Source organism: Gastrolobium bilobum, unplaced genomic scaffold, assembly GCF_033153095.1.
Source record: "Gastrolobium bilobum isolate Gb01-03AN ecotype WA unplaced genomic scaffold, APGP_CSIRO_Gbil_v1 utg26535, whole genome shotgun sequence".
NCBI classification, from domain to species: domain Eukaryota; kingdom Viridiplantae; phylum Streptophyta; class Magnoliopsida; order Fabales; family Fabaceae; genus Gastrolobium; species Gastrolobium bilobum.
Window position 1 is genome coordinate 34209 of NW_026895910.1, and position 23251 is coordinate 57459.

The window sequence follows — 23251 nt, forward strand, 5'->3', positions numbered from 1 at the left end:
AAATCTTTCCAAATATACTTCAGATTTGATTTGGATTTGTGCAAGCTGATTTGTGGGATATTTGATTAGGATTCTTGAAGATCCTTGAGTGATTATTCAGATCAGAATATCTATTTTCGTGCTCAGAAGCTTCCCTCCATTAATTTGGGCTTGGGTCCATAGCTTGCTGGTGATGATGTCAACCAGACATGCTGCTGACCTCATCTTCAATGCTACAACACTGCTTTTCGATGCTACAACACTGACCTGCAATAAAACAACAAATGCAATAAATGATTCTAACACTCAAATTATCTTCAAATATTCACACTTATCATATTTCTCATTCAAATCATGAAAATATAGAATTCATGCATTAATCATATAAAACCAAGAGAATTATGTATATTTATGGCACCAAAACATCACAAATAAGCCTAGAAATAACTCTCTTTCAGAGAGTTATCACTCCTCTCTCTCTGAAATCTCCAACTCTGGACTCCAGTGCTCTCCTCCTTCCTCTGAATGTGCTTGCCTCTGTCAAACTGTGTCTTTGTGTTTCCAAGAGATGCCTTTTTATAGGGATGAAACCATATCTTTAATTTTCCATAATATCTTCAATGGAATCTTCACTAGAATCTTCAATTGAAAGTTTCAATTCATGATTTTTATTCCTTTTTCACCACCTTTTTCTTTCTTCTTGCTAATAATTTATAGCCTAAATTTTCTTTCACAATTTTTTTCTTTTCCTTTGCACATCCTCTTCTTAGATAGATTTATTTTTTCTTTAAGGTACTTTTTCCTTTTTATCACTTAACTTTCAAAGGAGAACTTCAGCTTTTTGACCATATTGCCACTCATTAATTAATTAATAACCAATTTGCCCCTCATCCAGAACTATCCACCAACCGGCCCCTTTTTAATCGACTAACTTGAAGTTTTAGTTGATTAAATCGTCAAAATTCAGAAATTACAGCGACACGAAATTTAGTCGATTAAAAATCCTTCTTGATCGATTAAATTTCGGGATTTTTAATCGACTACAATAATTATTTAGTCAATTAAATGTCGGCAAAAATGTTTTTAAAAAACCCCCACATTTGGCAGAGGGGGGTTTATTGAAACCCTAGTCGATTAAACCCCTCTCCCAAACCCCAAATCGATCTCCTCCAGAAGAACAACCCAAACTCCTCCCCAAGGCGTGTGGATTGGACCTAAAAATTCTCTAATTCGTGAATAGGTAAGGTTTTTTAACTTGCATTATGTTTTATGTTTTTTTTTTTTCTGTACACATATTAGTTATACACTTGGGTGTTTTATCTCTGATTTATGGTAGAATGTTGGTCACTATACTGCAACTAACAGCTTTCTGTTATCTACTTCAAGTTATTATGTTATTGTCATGCAAGATTTTGAGAAAATTAACAACTTGTCTATAATGGTCACAGCAACACCAATGGAAAATTAACAAGTATACTTGTCTATGGCTGTAGTTGAATACAGAAACATCAAAGAAATGTTACTTGTAAATTAGTTATGCATGCTTTTTGTATCTTGTGTAAATTTCACTTTAAATTTTCATTGTAGGTATTTCGTAAAAATGGCGGGCCGTAGAAGACCAAGCAATGCCAAAGGTGAGAGACGCACGAAGCAACGACAAGAACGACCTTCTTCGTCAAGGCCACAAGACGAAGAGCCTGATATTGTCGACCTCCCATTTGGACACCTATTTGAGGATGACCCCTCGGTTCACGCTGCATTTGTACGTGACCATTTGAACTGGCCCTTATGTCCTCCAAAATCATTGGATACAACATTTTTTACGGCGGAGGGATTTCAGATTCTGGAGCGTTTTGGCGCTCTGTTTGGCCGCCAAAACGCTCTACTCCAGTGATTTCTTGTTGTTTTCTTCATTTAGAGCGTTTTAATGTTCATCTTTAGACGCCAAAACATCCTCTTCCAGCTTGCACATGCTTGGAATCTTGCTTCTTTGAGGCTTGAACTCATCTTGTTGCATTCCTTTGGCTCCAAAAAGCCTTGATGGATGTTAAAATCCCTTGAAATAAGAAATATTACAAGATGTTAGCAAGATATTCAATTCTTGTGACTTTATGGTGTAAAACCCTAATTCTCATGCAACTCATGATTTATTTCAAGTATAATAAGGCCTAAAACCAAGGTAAACCAAAGGTTTATCAACCTTTCCCAGATTTGAATATAGTTGTCCTAAGCAATCAACTAGAATAAACTTATGAAAAATCAATCAAGACCTTCAAGTGCATGGAGTTTATGGGCAGAAACTAATCAGAGACATGATCACAGAGCATTCAGACTATAAAAATTGATGCATCAATCAACAAGATTCATAATTCATTAGAAAAATTGAAACAAAATTCTTAAGATCAAGAATAAGGAAAATTTACTGAAACATTCCCTCACTAGGAATTCAATTCACTCACACTCAACTGTCTAGAGGGTTGGTGTTTCACTCTTGTTACACTGTATCAACACTACCATAGGCTTGCTTATATTCTCGCTCTCCACAGTTCTTATAATAAATCAAGCAGTTTAAGAGGTCTTCAGCAGGGTTGTAATGTGTCCTGGTTAAAGGAAGGAAAAATTTTTAGAACAAAAGCTTAAGAATAAAATTCAGATTTAGAAGAAAAGGAAAAAAGTAATTCGTTTCTTTCAGTTGTAACATTTTTCTTCTTCTATCCAGTTCTTTCTTCTCTTTCATTTGAACTTCTCTCTTTTGTCATTTTCTTTCCAAGAACATTTTATTTCTTGTTTTTAACTTCTTTTCCTTTCTTTTCTTTGAGCAATTTGCTTGCTCTTCTTTGTTCTAACCAACTTTTCTTCCTTGGGCTTTGCCCTTTTTGCTTGTACTTCTTTTCGTTGAACACTTGTGTAACCACAACTTATATCAACTCTTTACTTCAAATCTGAAATTAATCTTCTATTGAGGTGAAGATTTAATTGGGGAAGTCGCTTTTAACATTCAAGGGTTTTTCATGAATAAAAAGTCTAGGCTCAATGGGGCTTAACTAAGGAATATCATTAAAGGTTAGCTATTTGGTCATCTAGTTAGAGAAAGAACATGCCCCTATCATCTCTACCAAATGTATCACAGACCATTTCAATCAAGAAACAAAGCAAGTTCTAGAGTATCTCAACAGTGGAATGCACACTCAATTAAATTTTTTTGTATGGGCTCAAAACCTCACGGCTATGAATGCACAGTAATTATCTTGTTCTTTTTCTTAAACAACTCCAATACCAATCAATATGTTCAATGAATCATGTCACTTATTGCAATGATGCTCATTAAAAAATAAATGTATAAGTGCATCATCATGCTATGAATCAATTACTAATTTAAAATTCCTGCAATTTTTTCAATTAAAAACACTGAGAAAACTTTAAAAAATTTCAGAATTTTCACAAAAAAGTGGCTAGGGGTTTTTAAAATAACTAAATATTAAAAATGCAATTAAAAAAATTAAGCTAAAGAAAAGGAGAAAGGGTTTGAGATAGTTCCCTGTTTTAGCCGGATACTCTGTGTGTACTCATGAAGTTCCTCCAGCTTACTCAATTGTGCTTACATGAACCGCGTGTTCCCCATTCCCAGATTTAAATGTTGCTGTCCTCAGCAACATATTTAAATCTACAAAGAAAATGCGTCGAGAAATAAAAACAACCAGACGCTCTCTTGTTGTTTGTTCCCTCTTCTTCACCTGTAAAATTCACTCAATGATAGCCATTAGTCTCAACACCTTCCCCTATATTTTTGTATTTTTCTTAATTGAACAAAAAACAAAAAAATAAAATACAATAAAATAAAAATAAAAAATTAATTAAAACTAAAAATAGTAAAATGGTGGGTTGCCTCCCCCTAGCGTTTGTTTTACGTCACGAGCTTGACGTACCTGACTTATGATCATGGTGGTTCAAAGCATGATCTTGGTGATGACCAAGCTCCATCATTCAGAAATTGTGTCCTATCATAGTGCTCTTCTGCATATGGATGAGGTAAAGTAGTCTCAGGAACTTTGAACTTGACTTTTACATGCTTTCATTTGCTACTGGGTTTCTCCATCTTAACTTTTGGTTTACTTTCTTGAAAAGACTCCTCATTGTGTTCTTCTTCACCTTCCTTTTCACTAATAAAGTAGACTTGATCTTCCGGTTAAGCTACGGATGAGGGGACTTCTTTGTCAAAGAATTTGAAAATTGCTTGCTCTCCGTCTACCCGTAAGATCAACTCACCTTTAAGTACATCAATCGGTGCTCCTGAAGTTGCCAAGAAGGGTCTTCCAAAGATCATTGGAATAGTGGCATCTTCTTCAATGTCAAGGATGACAAAATCAACAAGAATGATGAACTTGTCAACCTTAACCAATATATCCTCAATGATGCTGTAAGCTTGCTTTGAAGAGCGGTCAGCCAGTTGCACTATCGTTGTTGTGGGCTTCACTTCTGTAATTCCCAGCTTCTTCATCATGGAGAGTGGTATGCCGTTGATGCTAGCTCCAAGATCACATAAAATATTGTCCACTTCCACCTTGCCTATAGTGCATGGAATGCTGAAGCTCCCTGGATCCTTGACTTTGGTAGGTAACTTCTTTTGGATGATAGCATTACATTCCCCTGTCAGATTCATCGTCTCACATTCCTGCAACTTACGCTTCCTTGATAATAGATCATTCATGAACCTTGCATAGTTGGGCATGTTCTCTAAAGCTTCGGCAAAAGGAATGTTGATCTGCAACCTCCTGAATACGTCTAGAAACTTTGAACACTGCTGCTTCTGAATCTCTTTCTTTAATCTCTGAGGGTAAGGGATTCGAGCATATGGGGAGAGATCCAATGGCTTGTTCTGTCTTTCTAGAGCTTTCTTCTTCTCCCACTTGAATAGTTTCTTTTCGGCTTTTTCAGGATTGCTTTTGTCAACTTCAATTGTATCTTTTTCCTTTTCTTCCTTCTCTTCTTCAACTGATGCTTCTCCATCCTTCTTCTTTTCTTCGGGCTGCTCCTCTATAGGCTAAATCATTGTCCCACTCCTAGTGGTGATAGCATTGCAATGCTCCCTTGGATTGACAACTGTGTTGCTTGGAAAAGTACCCTGAGCTCTCTCAGAAAATTGCTTTGACAATTGGCCAATCTGAATTTCCAGATTTCTTATGGAAGCTTCTTGATTCCGGTGTGTTAATCTAGTCTTTTTCATGAAAGCAGATGTGTCCTCTCTGAAAGCATTTGCACCTTGAATATAATCAGAAGTGGTCTTGCATAGTTGTGCAAAAGCTTTCTCCCACTCAGAAGTGTTACTTTGTTGTAGGGTATGTGGTTGCACTGGAAGGGGAGGATTGAGCTGATGGTTGGATTTTTGACTCAACCCTGGATGTTGATTCTGATTCTTCCACCCTTGATTGTAGTCATTCCCATACTGGTTCCTTCTTGGATCATTATGGTTCTTCTGATCATACCAGAGTCCATTTACTTCAGCAGTTTCAGGTGCTCTCATGAAGTAGTAGTCTTCAGTAGCATGAGTACTTATACATATACCATAAGTAATTTGAGGATTATTAACAGAAGAAACTTGAGAATTAGCAAATTGCTTTGTAAGAGCATCTAATTGTGCTTGTTGTTTCTTATTCATTTGCAGTATTTGTTCATTTTGGGCCAATATTGCATCATAGCCGTCAAGCTTTATGATCCCCGTTGTCCTTTGTGGGACTGGAGCATTATCGAACTCCTGAGAGGCTAAAGATTCCAGCAATTCTAGTGCTTCCGCTGGAGTTATGGTTTTCAGTGATCCTCCTGTTGCAGCATTCACCAAGGTTCTTGTGCTCGGCGTCATTCCTTGGAAGAAGATTCGTCCTTTCTCCCAAGCTTCAAAGCCATGTTGTGGACACTTCCTGAGCAGTCCCTTGAACCTTTCCCATGCCTCGTACAAGGATTCACTTTATTTTTGTTCAAAAGAAGTGTTATCTGCTTTGAGCCTTGCCATCTTTGAAGCTGAGAAGAATCTGGCCAAGAACTTGGTCGCCAAATCATCCCAGTTGGTGATGCTTCCTTGAGGCAGTGACCGCAACCACCCTCTTGCTTCTTCCTTCAGTGAGCATGGGAATAGTCTGAGCAAGATGGCGTCACATAAGACTCCATTCATCTTTAATATATCACAATAGAGCAAGAAATTCTCTAGGTGATTGTAGGGGTCTTCGGTGCTTCCTCCAGCGAACTGATCTTTTTGAATCAGTTGCAACAGTGCTGGCTTGAGCTCAAAGTTGTTAGCTTCCACATTGGGTCTAACAATGCTCGCCGTCTATGGAACTCGAGCTGGAGTCATGTAATCTCCCAACGTCCTCGGAGGATTCTGAAGTACGTTGTTGTTAGCCATTGTTTCTTCCTTTGGTTCTGTTGAACTTGATGCTTCTTTTGCTTCTATTTCTTTTGCGTTTTTTCTGAGTTTTCTGGCTTTCTTTTCTATCTCAGGATCAAACTGCAAGGATCGTGGATTAACAGTACCTCGTATAAACTAAGAGTGAACGATTATGCAGAAAATGCAGAAAATAGAAAACAGAAAATTTAAACAGAAAATAATGAATGCAGAATATGAAGAAAATTAATGCAGAAACTATTTTTTTTTATTTCAAAAATAATAATAAAAAATTTAAAATTTTAAAATTTTTAAAAAAATTAGAAACCAAAAAAAAAATTAAAATAAAAAAAAATTAATACAGAATTTAAATTGCAGAAATTTAAAATGTCCAATCTAAACAGTTTTTAGTTACTTCTAATGCTGAAGGATCCAATCTCCGGCAACGGCACCAAAAACTTGTTGCTTCTGGATCGTTTTGGCGCTTTGTTTGGCCGCCAAAACGCTCTACTGCAGTGATTTCTTGTTGTTTCCTTCATTTAGAGCGTTTTAATATTCATCTTTGGACACCAAAACGTCCTCTTCTAGCTTGCACATGCTTGGAATCTTGCTTCTTTGAGGGTTGAACTCATCTTGTTGCATTCTTTTGGCTCCAAAAAGCCTTGATGGATGTTAAAATCCCTTGAAATAAGAAATATTACAAGATTTAAGCAAGATATTCAATTCTTGTGACTTTATGGTGTAAAACCCTAATTTCCATGCAATTCATGATGTATTTCAAGTATAATAAGGCCTAAAACTAAGGTAAACCAAGGGTTTAGCATGCATGCTTTTTGTATCTTCTGTAAATCTCACTGTAAATGTTCATTGTAGGTATTTCGTAAATATGGCGGGCTGTAGAAGACCAAGCAATGCTGAAGGTGACAGACGCACGAAGCAACGACAAGACCGGCCTTCTTCGTCAAGGCCACAAGACGAAGAGCCTGATATTGTCGACCTCCCATTTGGACACCTATTTGAGGATAACCCCTCGGTTCACGCTGTATTTTTACGAGACCATTTGGACAGACCCTTATTTCCTCCAAAATCATTGGATACAACATTTTTTACGGTGGAGGGATTTCAGGTTGTGGATGTGTTGGAGGCGGCACATCTGAGGGTGTTGGCTGAGATGCTGTGTCCGTATCCAGAGATGATGGTGCGGGTCTTCTACCATGACCTCAGCTACGTACAGGGTGAGTTGAGGTCGAGGGTCTGCGGTGTGGACATCATCATGACGGCTCTGGTATGGTTGGAGTTACTGAGCTATGACTTTGACTCTTCACAGACTGTTGAGTATGACGCTGATAGCGGTGTATCACTTCCTGGATATGCCCGAGGTGATGTTGTGGAGGAGGCCAGGAGGCCTGATATCGGACGTGGTCGGACCATTCATTATACGGTGGGGTTGCTTAGTGTAAAGGCATGTATATTACACTATGTCATCACCCACATACTGTTTCTGCGAGCTTTCAATCATTCCAGGGTGCTGGAACATGACATTCCTATCATATGGGCTATTCAACATAGTGTTATGGTGAACTGGAGGCACTATATCTCTTGGATGATGTTTAAGGTCAAACATAAGGGTTATCTTCCATTCTCCTGTCTGGTACAGAGGATATTGGTTCACTTTGGTGTTCCTATGGACACTAAGCAGTTGAAGAAGACCACAGGCTATAATTGCAAGTTCGGAAAGCATCTACTGGAGCAGTGCAAGATCGCAAAGAACAGGGAGGGTGTGTGGCAGTTCTCTGGTACGGTTGAGGTTCCTTATGTTGCCCCAGATGCACACATGGTGGAGCCAAAGGCGGAGGATGAGGAGGAGGAGGAGGATGATGAGGTTGAGGTTGAGGAGATAGCTAAACCTGAAGGTGGATTTTCTTTGCGTGATGTCATGAAGGGCATAAATGCCACACTGAAGAAGATAGGAAAGATGACGTTGAAACATAAAAAATGGAGAAAGAGTCACATCAAAAAAGGGAATGAAAGGTTTAGACACATACAGGGAAGGTTCAAGGATGTGGAAGATAGGCTTGCTCGTCTGGAGCTTGCACAAGGTGAGGAGGTAGCGGAGGCAGCAGGGGATGGGGGTCATGTGTCAGATGAGGAGGACTCACAGGCGAAGTCAGACGAGGATGAGGCTTAGATTTAGGGTTTAGTTTTTAGTTCTTGTAGTTATGTTTCTTTTCATGAATTTCCTTTAAGTTATTGATGTAATCAAGTGACTGTGGTGTTTATGGAGTTATGTTTTGTAATGAATGGAACTTTTGAAATGAATGTAGAATGTTTTTCATGTTTTTTTCATATTTTTTTCATGTTATGAATGGAACTTTTATACTAAAATTATCATCACGACCCAAATCAAGATTGAACAAGTCACAATCGTCCATAACAACTCACAGCAATGAAGAATTAGTGTTTAAAATGGCTAAATCATGAGTTGGTAACCCTAAACCAACGTTTTGATAGCATACAACATCGTTTTAGGATTTTAATGTCCACTTTGCTTTTTTGCTTCAAAAATTATGTTCCCTAAGTCACAAGACCTTAGTTCATCAGTGTAGAGTGTCAAGAACCTTAAAAAATGTGGAAAACAGATTTGGAGGTCAAAAGCAATGTTTTAGTCGATTAACCTGTACTGGTTTAATCAACTACAATTTTTAATCGATTAAACCATTACAGGTTAATCGACTAAAACTTTGCTTTTGACCTCCAAATCTGTTTTCCACGCTTTTTTCACATGGTTGAGACTCAACACTAATTAACTAATGTATTTTGACTTGGGGAACATACTTTGACCCTAAAAAATAAAACGTGCACGTAAAATTCCTAAATGGTTTACCTATTGTTTCAAAACGTTGGTGTAAGCGTACCAAATCATGATTTAAGCATTTTAAACACGTATAAGTTATTATTCTCAGTTTTTTTGGACGACGGTGATATGTGGTTGTTATTATTTGGCCCCTTCGTACCATTTCAACACAAAAGTTCATTTGCCGACGTTTGTGAATTATGGGTTTAGGGCATAAACCTTGGATCCAAACATAGCATGATCATTACATTCAAAAGCAAATTAAAACAACAAAATACCATAATGGAGTTCAGTAACATCATTACATCAAATACATGAAAGTTAAACCATAAACACATTAAGCCTCTCCTCTGCTTCCTCCGCATTTCAAGTCATCCTCATAGGACATGTACGTTTGTTGTGACCAATTTGTTTGCACAGGCTACATCTACTCTGACTGCTTATGGGTTGAGACTCAACCCAATCCATCTCATTCTGTATCCTTGAAGACTTTGGTCTTCCTTGTGCACGTACCAAAGATGCATTTGGGATGATGGTTGGGCCAGCAATTTCTGGAATGAACAACTTATTGCCCATTGGATACCAATGTGCAGCATATACTTTGTCAATTTGTGCAATTGAGAACATAGGATCAACATAATCATAGTGGTTCAACTTTTCTACCTTGCACACCGCTAAGACGTGACTGCAAGGAAATCTTCTAGCTGTGAACCGTCTACATTGACATTTGCGATTGAGCAAGTCCACCCTCATTATGTCATCGGCATCATGAGTTGATTGTTTGTAGGCATCCTCAACTTCAAATAGCTATAAGTCCTTATCAAAAACCCGGACATGGAAACTCACTGTTAACTGATCATTTTTTTGCATGATCTCCTCAACTTTTTTTGCAATTCTCCAACCTTTTGCCAATGCTTTTTGGATCCTTTCACGTCTCTTGACGAAATACTCAACAAGTCTACTTTGGGTCATCTTCACCAATGTTGTTATAGGCAAATTTTGTGCACCCCTCAAGACCTTATTGACACACTCAGATAGGTTAGTCGTCATGTGACCAAACCTCTGGCCCTCCTCATCGTAAGACCCGCACCATTTCTCTTTGGGAATCTGGTCTATCCTGGGAACTCAGGTTTCCTGAGCTTGTGTCAGCGTCGAAATCACCCTCTATGTCAGTATCTGACGTGTCCCCTAGCGGAATAACACTCTCAGGTTCACCGTCCTCATCACTGTCCATATCCTCCTTCTGCTCATCCTCATCTATTTCCCTCAATGTTATTGTTAGTATATGGATGTCATAGGTATACCTTTGGGCATGTCCTGAAAGAACATAAGCCTAGGGTGATAAGCTGAAGGAATTCGTCAAATCTCTGTGAGGGATTAGGTTATCTGTAAACCGGAGAAATCGGGATGACATTTACGGGACTCGGGAATCTGTGCATAGTAAAAGAGATCATGAGATGATCTTCCTTTAGAGTCAGTAAATTGAACATTCCCTATTTCGAATTAAAGCTTACCCTAAACCGCAATGGTTGATACATCTCTTCACCCTAAGTTTAATGGGAAGGTAACCGAGACGAAAGGAAATACATACGGTAACCAAATACATTTAATAGGATGATCATGTCATTAACCTAACTAGCTCTGGGGCAACAAAGCATTGCTAGTGCTCTGTGTTGTCATTAAATGGGTTGTGGTCTTATTGAGCCCAAGCCTATTTATGTCAGTGGCTAAGTTGGGCCTAATGGGTCACACACTAACACCTTATTGTCTTGACATTATAGCATTAAAGGTTTTGGGTCTAATAATGGTTGTTAGCCCAAGAAGAAGTTTGGATGCCCACCTTAGAGGGAAAAGGGCGCATGGATTATTTAATGGGCTTGGATGGTCCAAGACATTATTAATTAATTTAATTAGTTAAATTAATTATCTAATGTTTAAATTTAAAATTTAAATTACGAATTTGAATTTTGAATTTAATATTTGAATATTTAAATTAGAATGTTCAAATTTGAATTTGCTATGAAAGGAAGTTTCATAACAAAAGGAAAGGATAAGATCTTGATAGTATCTTGTCAAGATCAAATCCAAAGTATCAAGAGGAGATCTTTGTACATCATCAAAGATGATTGGGGCGCTGATTTGGTGGCTTAATGATGGTCATTTAATCAACAAATCAAGCTCCATTCAGATTTGGTTAGTTGTGGAAATATTAGATTTAGTTGATTTAATTTGAATTGCAACTAATCAATATTTTTGGAATGATTTTGGGCTGATTGGGGCGCACAATATGGCTGATCATATAATGGTTATTAGGTCAGAATATTGACTAGGTGCAGACTTAGTTCTAAGAGGATAGAATAGGAGTTTGTTGACTAGATTTGATTTGCAACAACTCCACTCTTTCCTCCACAAAAGGGGCGCTCCATGATCAGATTTTTGGTGAAAAATCTGATTCAAATTTATTCCTCTTTCATCTCCTTAAGTGTTTCCTTTTTGTGATATTCTCCTTAGGTTTTTGGAAAATAAAAAGGCCATTCTCTTCTACAATTGGTGCTACACTTTTTGTGAGTTTTATTGCTGAAAATTCTCTCATCTAAACATATTGAAACCGAGCCTCCTACCTCTTCAAGGGATGCCTAGCTTGCTCCTTTGTGGTGTTCGAGTTGGTGGCTTTTCAAGAAGAGTTCTTGCATCTTGACAAAGGGTGGTGTAGATCAACATTAGAGGGTTTGAACCTTCAAGCCTAACACTGATCACCTTCGAGATTTGAGTTACGAACAAGGTATCTCTTTGTCCTAGAGTATGTATCTTGATTGGTATGTGTGTTTCCGCTTTGAAAATTTTTGTTTTCATCCTCACCTGCCTACGGCCTTCAAGGCCTTTTCTTTCAGTTATCTGTAAGAACCCGCATCGTTAATTAAGGAAATTAATTAAATAAATATGAGAATTAGGAAACAATTCCATAATTGACCCTAATAATTATGAGAATGCTTAAATAATTATGGTAAGTGATTAAGATTGTTGAAAGTCGCTTTTCTGACGAAAAGTGCAGATACCAGTTCTGCTACTCAGTATAAATGCGTACCGATGAAGTATCCCGGAAAATTATAATAAGTTCATGAATATTCTTGGAATAATATGTAGGACTAGTAAAACAAGTTTCAGGTCAAAATAATGAGAACTGGTGGCAGAACTGGTATTGGCTATGGAAAAGCGCGTACCGGAAAGGTGCTGCGAAAAATAAAATAAAAATATGAAAAATATTAGAAAAATGAGTAGATTCAGAATCCAAATTTTGGGATTAAAATGCTAAGCGTAGCTATTAGTGCTAATACAGTGTGATTAAGCTTAATCCGCCTATAAATAGAAGAGCACAACTCCCTAGGTCAGATTTTAATACATGTTGCGCCTCCATTTCTAAAGCTTGTTGTCTCCCAAACTTGTCACCTTCTCCTCTCTTCATTTTGTGAGCCAAGGAGCCACTTTTCTCCATAAAACCTTCACCAAAACACCATTGTTGAGTGAGAGTTATTCTTGTGAGGATGAAGGTCAGCCATTTCTGAGTTGGAGGGGTTGTATTATGTATGCTTGAGGTGCTGACTTCTTGGTGTGGGTTGAGGGCGCCTTTGTCTTAGCATTTCAAACTCCAATAGCTACCTTTGAAGAGAAAGAACCATCATTGATCACCATTTTCGTGGCTTGGTAAAGTCAGATTATTGGAGCTTCATAGAGAGCTCCAAGAGCACCCCTCTTTTCTATTTTGAGCTTTGGGGTATGTCCCTTCACTTAATCTTGAGTTTTAATGCTTAAAAGAGGTGTCTTAGCATGTTTAAGGAGTTAAACAAGTATGTAATCTGTATATGAACTTAAAAGAGTATAAAAATGCATGCTTTAACGTTTTGAAGTGTTCAAAATGGAACCTTGGATGTGGTATTTCGCAAAATGCAGAATCTGAGTTCTTCCGTAAAATATCCGGATATTGGGTTGGAAATATCCGGATATTGATATCCGGATATGCCTCCGACAAATATCCAGATATTCTGGGTTTTCGTGAACAGTGAAGGTATTATTCATACAAAATGTTAATTTGGGTTTGTGGACCCATGATTGGCTACTGTGGACTTCTGTAATTATTAATTTAAGTCAGAATCTAAGTGATTTAGGGCTTATGGCTTTGTGAGAAGCCTAAAGACGTAAAACGTAAAGGAAAGGCGTTGTCTTTGTGTCTTATGCTTGTTAAGCATGATTATTGATATATTGTTGGTCCGAAACAGATTGTGATTCTACTGTGTTTGGGCTTTGAGCTAGTGTGGACTCTTGGCAGTGGATAGTTAGCTTGCAAGGTAAGCTTTCGTGTCCTCGGTTTGGCCATTGTTAGTTCCACCATACCACGTGGGGGAACGGTTTATATGCATGATGTGTTTTCATGCTTTGATGATTGGAATGCTTTTGAACTGTTATGTGTAAGGGCCTTATAATATGCATATGTTGTTCCACTTTGACAGTAATCCTGAGTATGTAGCGTCATACAAAATGGTGAGACTGGGGTGAATGCAAGTAGCGTCTTGCACTATTTGTTGGAGATAGACGTATATCCTGCATTTCTCTGGCCAGTAGATTATATTGACACGCATGACATGGTGATCTGTGCATTACACTGACTTTGGAACTTATATATATTGTGTAAACTGCTTTAGAACTTATATTGCACATATAAGTGAGCTTGGGGTGGAAGATCCTTGAGGACCCCTTGTCTTACTGAGATTTCTTTTTAGAGATCTCACCCGACGTTTGGGGCGCATATTTCAGGTTCAGGTAATGCGGGGGTTGAGACCTCTAGCGGCAGGAGGCCGGAGCTGAGTTAGATGTCTGCTGTTATGATTATATGCTGGATGTTGTTATGTTATCTTTATGATTATGCTATTATTGTTGAGACTGTTGTTGGGCCTTGTTGCCTTAATTAGTGAGCATGGGGATTGTCCATGCCACATTTGATTATGTTGTTGATTAGATTTGGGTTGTATAAACTATTAGGGTTGTCCAGCTTACATGTTGTAGTGTCGTGACTAGAGACTCAATTAATGATCTTAATTATGTTATGAGGTTATTCAATATAGATGTCTGTCTTTTGCATTTACATACAGACAATGTTTTGGAAATGAATTAAGTAATTCAACTTGGTAAGGATAATGACGTCATAATTGAAAAGAAAAAGAATATTCCGCATTTTTAATTAAGCGTGGCTTAATACGATGACATGTTAACAAACCGGGTTAACACGGGGTGTTACATTATCTGACTTATGACAAGTGCAGGTGCAGATAAATCGACGACTCTGTCTTCTTGACCAAAATATGGTTCACTTCTTGTATGCATGGGTGCAGATGAAGATTGACCACAATCTAATTCAACATATATCTCAATAAAATTTTGAAACTTTTGGGTCAACAATTGCATCTATGACATATTCCACATCTTCATCATCACATATATCGTTACCAATGTAGTATATAGCATCCTTACCAACTGTAGACTCTACCCTGGCGATCATCCGCTGAATGCATTGGCTACCTTGCAGACCCAATTTTTGGTGAATTCTCCCCTTTAGCTCATTGTATGTAGTGCCCCGTTTGATTTTCAACATTTTCGTTTTTCCTTCAAATTGAACATCGTTGGAGCCTTCATAATGCTTTCCATCATAGTAGATCATTATTACATACATGTTTGGACTTGTGCTCATCTTTCACACGAATTTGGGAGTAGGATTCTGAAATTGGGGGTTTGGGTTCGAATTTTAGGGGTTTGGAGTTGTGCAGTAACAATGATTTCACAATATTAAGGCTTTAGGGACGGTGGGATAAAATACAATGGGATTGCAAGGATTACACATGAAAAACAAGAGATATTTTGGTTTACACAACGATAATATTCGAAATGAGTCCGAGAACTTGCAAATTATGGGGTTTCTGCCGACATTTAATCGACTAAATAATTGTTGTAGTCGATTAAAAATCTCAAAATTTAATCGATCAAGAGGGATTTTTAATCGACTAAATTTCGTGTCACTGCAATTTCTGAATTTTGACGATTTAATTGACTAAAACTTCAAGTTAGTCGATTAAAAAGGGGCAGGTTGGTGGATAGTTCTGATGAGGGGCAATTTGATTATTAATTAATTAATGAGGAGCAATATGGTCGAAAAGCCGGAGAACTTCACCTTAAATTTTCTTTGATTAGTATTTCAATCTCATTCAAGGGTGAGTCAACAGGAATATAAGCTAAGTAATTTATAGGAATTTGAACAAAATCAGTCTAAGGCTCAAAGGGGCTACCAATGAAAAAAAAATTCTTTTCAGGTGGGCTATTTGGCCAAGTGGTTAACAAGAAAAAAATGCATTTATCATTTCAATTTATCATGCATCACAAAGAAACATATCAAGTTCTAGAGTACCACTACAGTGAGGTCTCTCCAAAAAATAATTATTGTATATGATCAAATCTCACAGGCTGTGGTGTAAAGCTAGAATCTAATTCCTAATTTTCACATCAAAGCTTTATCTAAAAATTCTCAAAAAGAAAATCACACAAAAGAGCAGTCATATTCTCTAGATAATATTTAATGCAATGTCATGACAGAAAAATTATTTTGAATTCTCACAGTTTCACTTGTGCCTCCTAGAGTTTATTCATATTTATTAACTAATTCAGGTCATGCTACTTTGGAAAAATAATCAGAGACACCAATACCAATAGAATAGAAAACATACAACTAAAAAAAATAAAATAAAAATTCAAAAGGTTTGAGATATCTCCCCTGAATTTGAAAATTCCTGTTGAGCATATCTATTCCTCTCTCTGTATTCATCAGTACAAGCATAATATGCACCCAATTCCCAAATTTAAAACATTGTTGTCCCCAGCAATAATATTAAACCAAAGGATTGTGCGAACTAAGAATACACATCTAGATCAAAACAAGATATTGATAACATGAGAATATGTACAAGAATTATCAAAATAAGAGTATATATCTGCATAGTAAAAGAAAAATAAAATAAAATAAAATAAATAAAATCAAGAAAATAAAAAAGAGATGGTGACATCAGAAAATATGTGATGCTCAGTCAGAAGTCTCTCATCAGTGGTAGTATCATCTATTGTTGCCTTTGACTTCTTTTGCCTTGTAGTTGTACTCTGAAAATCAGAAAAATTCCAATGACATAAAAAATTTAACATGTAAATATCACAGGCATACCAACCAATTCTCAGATTTACTGTGAACAATTTGAACTTATACTATTTGGTTGCTGAGTATATCGGTCCAATGGTAATTAGGAGATACAAATTAAGTACTGTTGAATAAGTAAACAAGAAAATCAACAAAATACCACACAAGTCCATTATCAATTTACTTGATTTCATGCATTCCTAATAACCATTAGATGCATTTAAAAGCACGTGGATGGTAGTAACCATCGAAGTATAATGGCAACCAATAATATAAGAACATGTAACGCAAATTAAATATCTTAAATACAATGGCAGCCTTTACCATCTAAAGCACAACTATGTCCATTCATAAAGAACGCGTCAACACCATATGGACTTCCAAGTAACTCATATATAAACAAAACTAACACCACTATTCAATAAAACTTCAAATGGTATTCTGATAAATAAAATAAGATTTTACAATCAGAATCAAATAAGAACCATGTATTCTCCAAAAGTTTTCCATAATAAAAAAAAAAATATGATGTGGTGTGTGTAGACTTTGGTAGTGAGGTTTGGATATGGATTATGTAGATGGGTGGTTAGTATCGTGGGGCGGTGATTGGGTTTGTGAGGTGTTGAGGGATAATGGTGGCTGGAGTTGTGCGGTCACCGGCAGTGGAGATGAAGATGGGAGGGGGAAGGAGGATGATGGTGGCTAGCGGAGATGGGTATAGCTGGGGTTGTGTGGGGCGGTGATGGTGGGCTGATGACGGTGGTTCGCCGGTTTTGTGGGGTATTTGGCTGGGCAGTGGTTGAACAATGGAGGAGGTGAAGGCTGTTGGTGCCGGCGGTTCTCGGTGGTGGTTAGTTGTGCGGTTGTGGCTGGTGGTGGTCACCAGTGTGAAGAAGTGGTTGAAGACGGTGAGGGTTGTTGGTGGTGGTTGTCACCAGACCTTGGTGGTCGTGCGGTTATGGAAGAGGAGGGTTTGGGTGGAAGTGGTGGTCCAATGGTTTGCTTGTTGAAGATGAGGAAGAGTGGTGCTGTGTCTATGGTTTGGGGAACGATGGAGGAAGAAGATGGTTTGGTAGAGGAAAGTTTCTAAACAAAATAATAAAATAAAACAAGAAAGAACTCAATACAAGATTTAACAAACCCCACTTGATACGCGAATTTGTCCTTTGTTAACTTATAGACTATAGTCAGAAACCACTCCCAGTGGCGTTTTGATACGTCAATTTGGAGTACGAGGGCGGACGATGATGGTTTACGCACGGCAAGCACAAGATTTTGGCGTTTCGATACGCCAATGTGGCGTATGAGTCCCTGGTGCCCTAATGACACTCCTTTGCTTTTCTCACAAATTTTTCATTCACCTGAAATTTTTACAACCACATTCTTAAATTAAAATACACCATCTCTTAACCAAATTAAAAAATTAAAAAAAATTAAAAAATTAAAAAAATTAAAAATTAAATTAAATTTTAAAATTGGAAAACTTTTTGGATTGCCTCCCAATTAGCGCTTATTTTACGTCATGAGCCTCGCATACCCCTCATGATTATGGTGGTTGGAAGCACGATATCATTGATGAACCAGTCTTCTTGATCCAATATTGTGTCCTTCCATAATACTCCTGCGCAGATGAATGAGAAGAAGTTGTCTCAAGAGCTCAAAATTTAGTTTTCACATGCTTTTCCTTGCTCCTGGGTTTTTCCATCTTAACTTTTGGCTTGCCTTCCTTATACTTTTGATGGGTTTTCTTCTTGTTTATTTCCTCAACATTTTTTTCAACAAATCAGTAAACTTGACCTTTAGGTTTCCTGATCAATTCAACTAGCTTTTCTTTCTGTGCATTTGAAACTTCAGTTGAATAGATGGCTTTAACTACCTCAGTTAGTTGATCATCTTTCAGTAGCTCTGAGGAGTGCAAAATGTCTGCAAACTGATCTTCAACAGTGGGAGGATTTGCTTCTTCAAGGATCTTCTCTGAAACTGTTTCTTCTATTACATCGATCTAGAAACAATCTTCTTTATCTTCAGGATGCTTCATGGCCTCAAAAACATTCATTTTGAATTCAGCACCATTAACTCTAAAGATCATCTATCCTTGCTCCACATCAATCAGTGTCCTAGCAGTTGCTAAGAATGGTCTCCCCAAGATGAGAGGCATGTTGTCATCTTCCTCCATGTTAAGCACAACAAAATTAGCTGAATATATATAATCATTTACCTTTACAAGGACATCTTCTAGCACTCCTTCCGACCTTTTGATGGATCTATCAGCAAACTGGAGAGACATCAAGGTAGATTTCAACTCTGTAATCCCTAAAGATTGTGCAAAAGAAAGAGGCATGAAGTTAACGCTGGCTCCTAGATCACAAAGAGCTCTTCCAACTTTGACATTCCCAATAACAGGGATACTGAATCTCCCTGGGTCTTTGACTTTAGATGGCAACCCTTTTTTTATCACAACACTACTCTCCTCAGTTAAAGCTATTGTTTCCATCCGTCTAAGCTTATGCCTATTTGACAAGAGACTCATCATGAATTTTGCATAAAAAGGCATGTTCTCCAAAGCTTTGGAGAATGGAATGTTAATTTGCAGCTTTTTAAACATCTCCATAAATTTTGAGTATTGTTGCTTCTCTTTATCTTACTTTTGCAGAAGAGGGTATGGAGCTTTTGCATAAGGATCTGGTTGACTGAATCCTGATGGAAGTTTCTTTGTAGTTTTCTTATTACGATTAATCGCTCCTCCAAAGTAGGTTACATCATCATAATTAGGAGTCTCTTCTTTCTTAGTATCCTCTTCTTTTGTCTCTTCCTCCTTTAGCACTTCTTTGTCTACCTTGGTTGGCTTATCTTGAGGTTCAATCACCTTCCCACTTCGAGTGGTGATTGCACTACAATACTCTCTTGGATTAACTACAGTGTCACTAGGCATTGTCCCAGGAGTTCTTTCATTCAATTGCTTGGCCAGCTGTCCAATTTGAGTTTCAAGATTTCAGATTGAAGCCTCCTGATTCTTGATCGATGCCTTTTGAGTCTTGAAGTTCGACCTTGTCTCTTGAATAAAAGCGTTGATGGTTGAAGCCATGGTCTCCGCCAATTTCTCCAAAGCTGAAATTGAGCTAGATGGAACAGGTTGTTGTGGTTGTGTATTGTAAGAGAGACCTGAGTTATTCCTCCAACCCGTGTTGTTGTTGCCTTGGTAGTCGTTCCTTTGCGGGGTTCCCATATAATTGACTTCTGAAGGTTGAGCTAACGGGCAGCTCGCAGTCAAATGTCCTTTAGCACATATGTCACATACTACTGGTTCCTCAGCATTGATGGCAAAGATTTGATTCTTAGCAACTATCTTTGTCAGAGATTCCATCTGTTTCTGGAAACTCTGTGGACCAGTCATTAAGATGTCAAGTCTATCCACTTGCAAAATGCCTCTTTTTGAGCTAAGTACATCCTCATTCTCCTCAGCAGCTAATTCTTCAATGAGTTATAGAGATGCAACTGAAGCTTTGTTAACTAATGATCCATTAGTAGTCGTATTCAGGAATTTTCTATCAGCAAAGCATATACCATGGTAGAAGAGCCTCACTTTATCTCCTGCTTGAAGAGCATATTGTGGAAAAGCGGTCAATAAGCCTTTGAATCTCCTACAAGCCGCACCAAACAATTCATCATTATGTTGAGAGAAATGATCAATCTCTCGTTTCTTCTGCATGAATTTAGAAAGAGTAAAGAACTTCTTTCTAAATTTAACCACCAAGTCATCCCATGAAGTGATGCTCCCTTCCGGTTTATTCCTTAACCATGCTTTTGCTTTTCCTTTCAATGTAAAAGGAAAAAGAATCAGACGAATAACATCAATGCTAACTCCATTATGCTTGTTAAGCGGACATAGTTCCAAAAATCCCGACACATGAAGATTGAGATCATAGTCGTCCTCCCCTGAAAATTGATTGTTCTAGAACATCTGCAAGAAGGCCGGATGAACTTTAAAGTTGTTGGCCTGGATTGGAGGAATGATGATTGCAGAAGAGACAGGTGCAAATGATGGGTTGAGGAATTTCTCCATGGTATCCTCATGAGGTATTTCTTCAGCCATAGTTGATGTTCCTTCTTAGAAGAGTGATCGGTTCACTCTTTCTTTTTCTTTTCGCTCCTTAGTTATCATTCTGTTCTTCCTTGTTATCTTTTCAATTTCTGGTTGGTAGAGCAAGTCGTTTGGATCAACTGTACCTCGCATAAACCAGAATTTTTAAAAAATCAGTAAGGGTAAAAAAAAATAAAAGTCTAATCTTGAACACCACATATACTACTATTGTAGATTTTTAGTCCCCGGCAATGGCGCCAAAAACTTGTTGCGAACACGACAAGTATACCGGTCGTACAAGTAATAAAGTGATTAAGTAAAAATATCATTCCCACGAGGACTAATTTCAAGCAATAGTTTCACCGTTTTTATCTAAGTTAGACAATTCAAAAGTAAATTCGCAAGTAACCAATCTTTAATTAAAAATTAAATATAAATGACTGTAAAAGAAATTAATTAAAAAGATAATTTGAAATAAACATTGAGTTTTAAAATCAAAAATAAAAATGCAGTTAGGTTTACTTCACCTCTGATCCCCCTTAATTGGTTTAATTATAATTCAATAACATTCTATCTCAATTATTTCAAACAATTCATTATCTAGAAATTAATTGGTTAAATCCTAATGTCTTAGAAATTCCTTTTAGATTAAGCCTTAAGCGCGATGAATTATAAAAGTTTGCAATTCCTACAAGCCTATGTCTAGATCATGCAAGAATTGGTGTTCTACTCCTGTCTAGATCAAGATCTCAATATGTCTATTGTGAACCCTAATCCTCTTTATCCCTATGTAATTGGTCAGATCATACAAGAATTTAAACATGCAAATTAAGGTAAACACAAATAATTTGAGACAGTTTATTAATGAAAAGAATTAAACCAAAACAAGGATTCACGCTGGATCCATATTCCTAACTACTAAAAAAACTAGCCAGACATAGCTAGCTTAAACAAAACAAAGAAAGAAAAAGAAATCATAAAGAAGAAGAAGAAGAAGAATCAATATTGCTCAGTCTCCTCAAGCTCCTCTTTCTCTGAAATCTCCACCTCTCGACTCTGGTGTTCTCTTCCTTCCTCAGAATGTGCTTGCCTCTGTCAAATTGTGCCTTTGTGTTTCCAAGAGATGCCTTTTTATAGGGATGAAATCATATCTTTTAATTTTCATAATATCTTCAATGGAATCTTCACTAGAATCTCTAATCATATGTTTGATCCAATCCTTCAAATCTTCCCCTTTTTATTTAATGGAAAGTTTTCCTTAAAATTATTCAAACGAAGATTTGATAAGATCTTGAACGATTCAGAAATCCAAAGCAACTCTACTTGATATCTCCAATTTATCTCTTTATTGAGTTAAAATTTACTGCAAAATATAAGAAATCATATGAGAATATTATTGAAAATAAAATAACAATTTAATTATAATTCTCATAACTTTTAATTACTTTTAAATCAACTTCATGCTCATGTTGACCCTTAATACATAGTAAATTGGAGACTTATCACTACCCGTAATCTAGGTTGCTACCTAGGAATTCTTTTACACCACAAATGGGTAAGACGTGGCACTTTTAGGCATATCTTGGATCTCCTTCACTCTAAGCTTGATTCGTGGAACCATGCAGCTTGTCATTAGGTGGTAGAGTTACTTTCTCCAAAGCAGTCCTCACGGTTACCTCATTGTAGCCGGTGCAAGCAGGTGTCTTGCCATAGAGAATTTGTGCACATATTGAAAGACAAATTCGAAGCTTTGTGTGGGGTTCCTCTAACCCGTGAAAGCATTCCCATCTTGTAGCTTATAGTCAGGTTTGCTTGACGAAATACCAGGGAAGACTGGGCGTAAGGAGAATGAAATACATGAATATTGCCTTCATTATAAAGATAGGTCATAGTATACTTACCAAACTCAAAGCCTTACGGGTTAGGGTGCTTGGAAGTAAGTATAATGTGGGAGTAGGGATGTTGCCCTTTATCCAAGCTCCAAGGAATAACTTGAATCTTTGGGAAAGGATTGTCCATTGTTGACAAATGATTATAGATCACCTTAGCATCTTATTAGGGGATGGAAGGAATACCTGCTTCTAGATTAATCTTTGGCTACTAAACCCCCTCCTTTATTATGCCACGTCAATGGTCCCTTTTGAGGTTGTTAATCGACTTGCTTCAGAGTACGTCAATTACTCTAGCTTTTGGATCTGGGAATCCTTTCAACACCTCATCGCTGGCCACATTGCAGCCTGGATTGCAAATATTATACCCTTTTTTCAACTGGAATATCATGATCGCGTAACTTGGGCAGAGACGCCTGGTCGAATTTTTTTGGTAAAGTCAACTTATAGGCTGTTGTCTAATAATTGCAATCTAGATGCTAACCTCAAATGGGATCAGGATTGGAGACGGGAGGGGCTGTAAAGAATTCTCACCTTCCTATGGTTGTTGATGGGGAGCTCATGACCAATGCCAGACAATTCTAGCGCAACATGGCATCCTTGGAGGCGAGTCTTAGATGTCAACTAACTAGTGAGACCAACCTGTATGCGGTAAGGGACTTTGTGGTTCCTTGGAGAAGTGGCGGATGATTGTTAGCCGCAACTGCTGGGATAACTTTTTAAACCTAAATCTCCAGGATTGGTTGTTGGCAAAGTAGAAAGCAAAAGGAGTTGGGGTAGCGACCCGAACTAGTCTTTCCTTTTTTTGCATCACCACCTAGTTTGTCTGGCGATCTAGGAACAC

At 37.5% G+C, this 23251-nt stretch overlaps 2 protein-coding genes and 1 non-coding gene across 3 annotated transcripts; 1 reads left to right on the plus strand and 2 right to left on the minus strand.

The window, feature by feature from the left end:
• Positions 1–3563: 3563 nt before the first annotated feature.
• Positions 3564–5836, minus strand: LOC133296788 (uncharacterized). Its single transcript, XM_061495844.1, has 3 exons — positions 5101–5836; positions 4246–4905; positions 3564–3643 (listed from the first exon to the last, which is right to left on the minus strand). The coding sequence occupies exons 1-3, from the start codon at positions 5834–5836 to the stop codon at positions 3564–3566; spliced, it is 1476 nt and encodes a 491-aa protein (XP_061351828.1).
• A 37-nt stretch (positions 5837–5873) lies between these two features.
• Positions 5874–5980, plus strand: LOC133296791 (small nucleolar RNA R71). The gene has a single exon (XR_009749554.1). It is a non-coding gene; the product is annotated as a small nucleolar RNA R71 (small nucleolar RNA).
• Positions 5981–18220: 12240 nt separating this feature from the next.
• On the minus strand, positions 18221–19369 carry LOC133296789 (uncharacterized). Its single transcript, XM_061495845.1, has 3 exons — positions 19083–19369; positions 18656–18947; positions 18221–18439 (listed from the first exon to the last, which is right to left on the minus strand). Exons 1-3 carry the CDS (start codon positions 19367–19369, stop codon positions 18221–18223), a joined length of 798 nt encoding a protein of 265 aa, XP_061351829.1.
• Positions 19370–23251: the final 3882 nt, after the last annotated feature.

Bases quoted from the DNA above. Each gene is read 5' to 3' on its own strand.
- LOC133296789 (XM_061495845.1), bottom strand. From the start codon at position 19,369: ATGCCTAGTGACACTGTAGTTAATCCAAGAGAGTATTGTAGTGCAATC. The intron at 18,948-19,082 runs GTAAGATAAAGA...CTTGTCAAATAG, and splicing joins CCATACCCTCTTCTGCAAAA to GCATAAGCTTAGACGGATGG. The intron at 18,440-18,655 runs GTAAATGATTAT...GATTGTTTCTAG, and splicing joins TAGAAGATGTCCTTGTAAAG to ATCGATGTAATAGAAGAAAC.
- LOC133296788 (XM_061495844.1), bottom strand. From the start codon at position 5,836: ATGACGCCGAGCACAAGAACCTTGGTGAATGCTGCAACAGGAGGATCA. The intron at 4,906-5,100 runs GTACTTTTCCAA...ATCCTGAAAAAG, and splicing joins ATTTTCTGAGAGAGCTCAGG to CCGAAAAGAAACTATTCAAG. The intron at 3,644-4,245 runs GTGAGTTGATCT...TTTTCTTTGTAG, and splicing joins ACCGATTGATGTACTTAAAG to ATTTAAATATGTTGCTGAGG.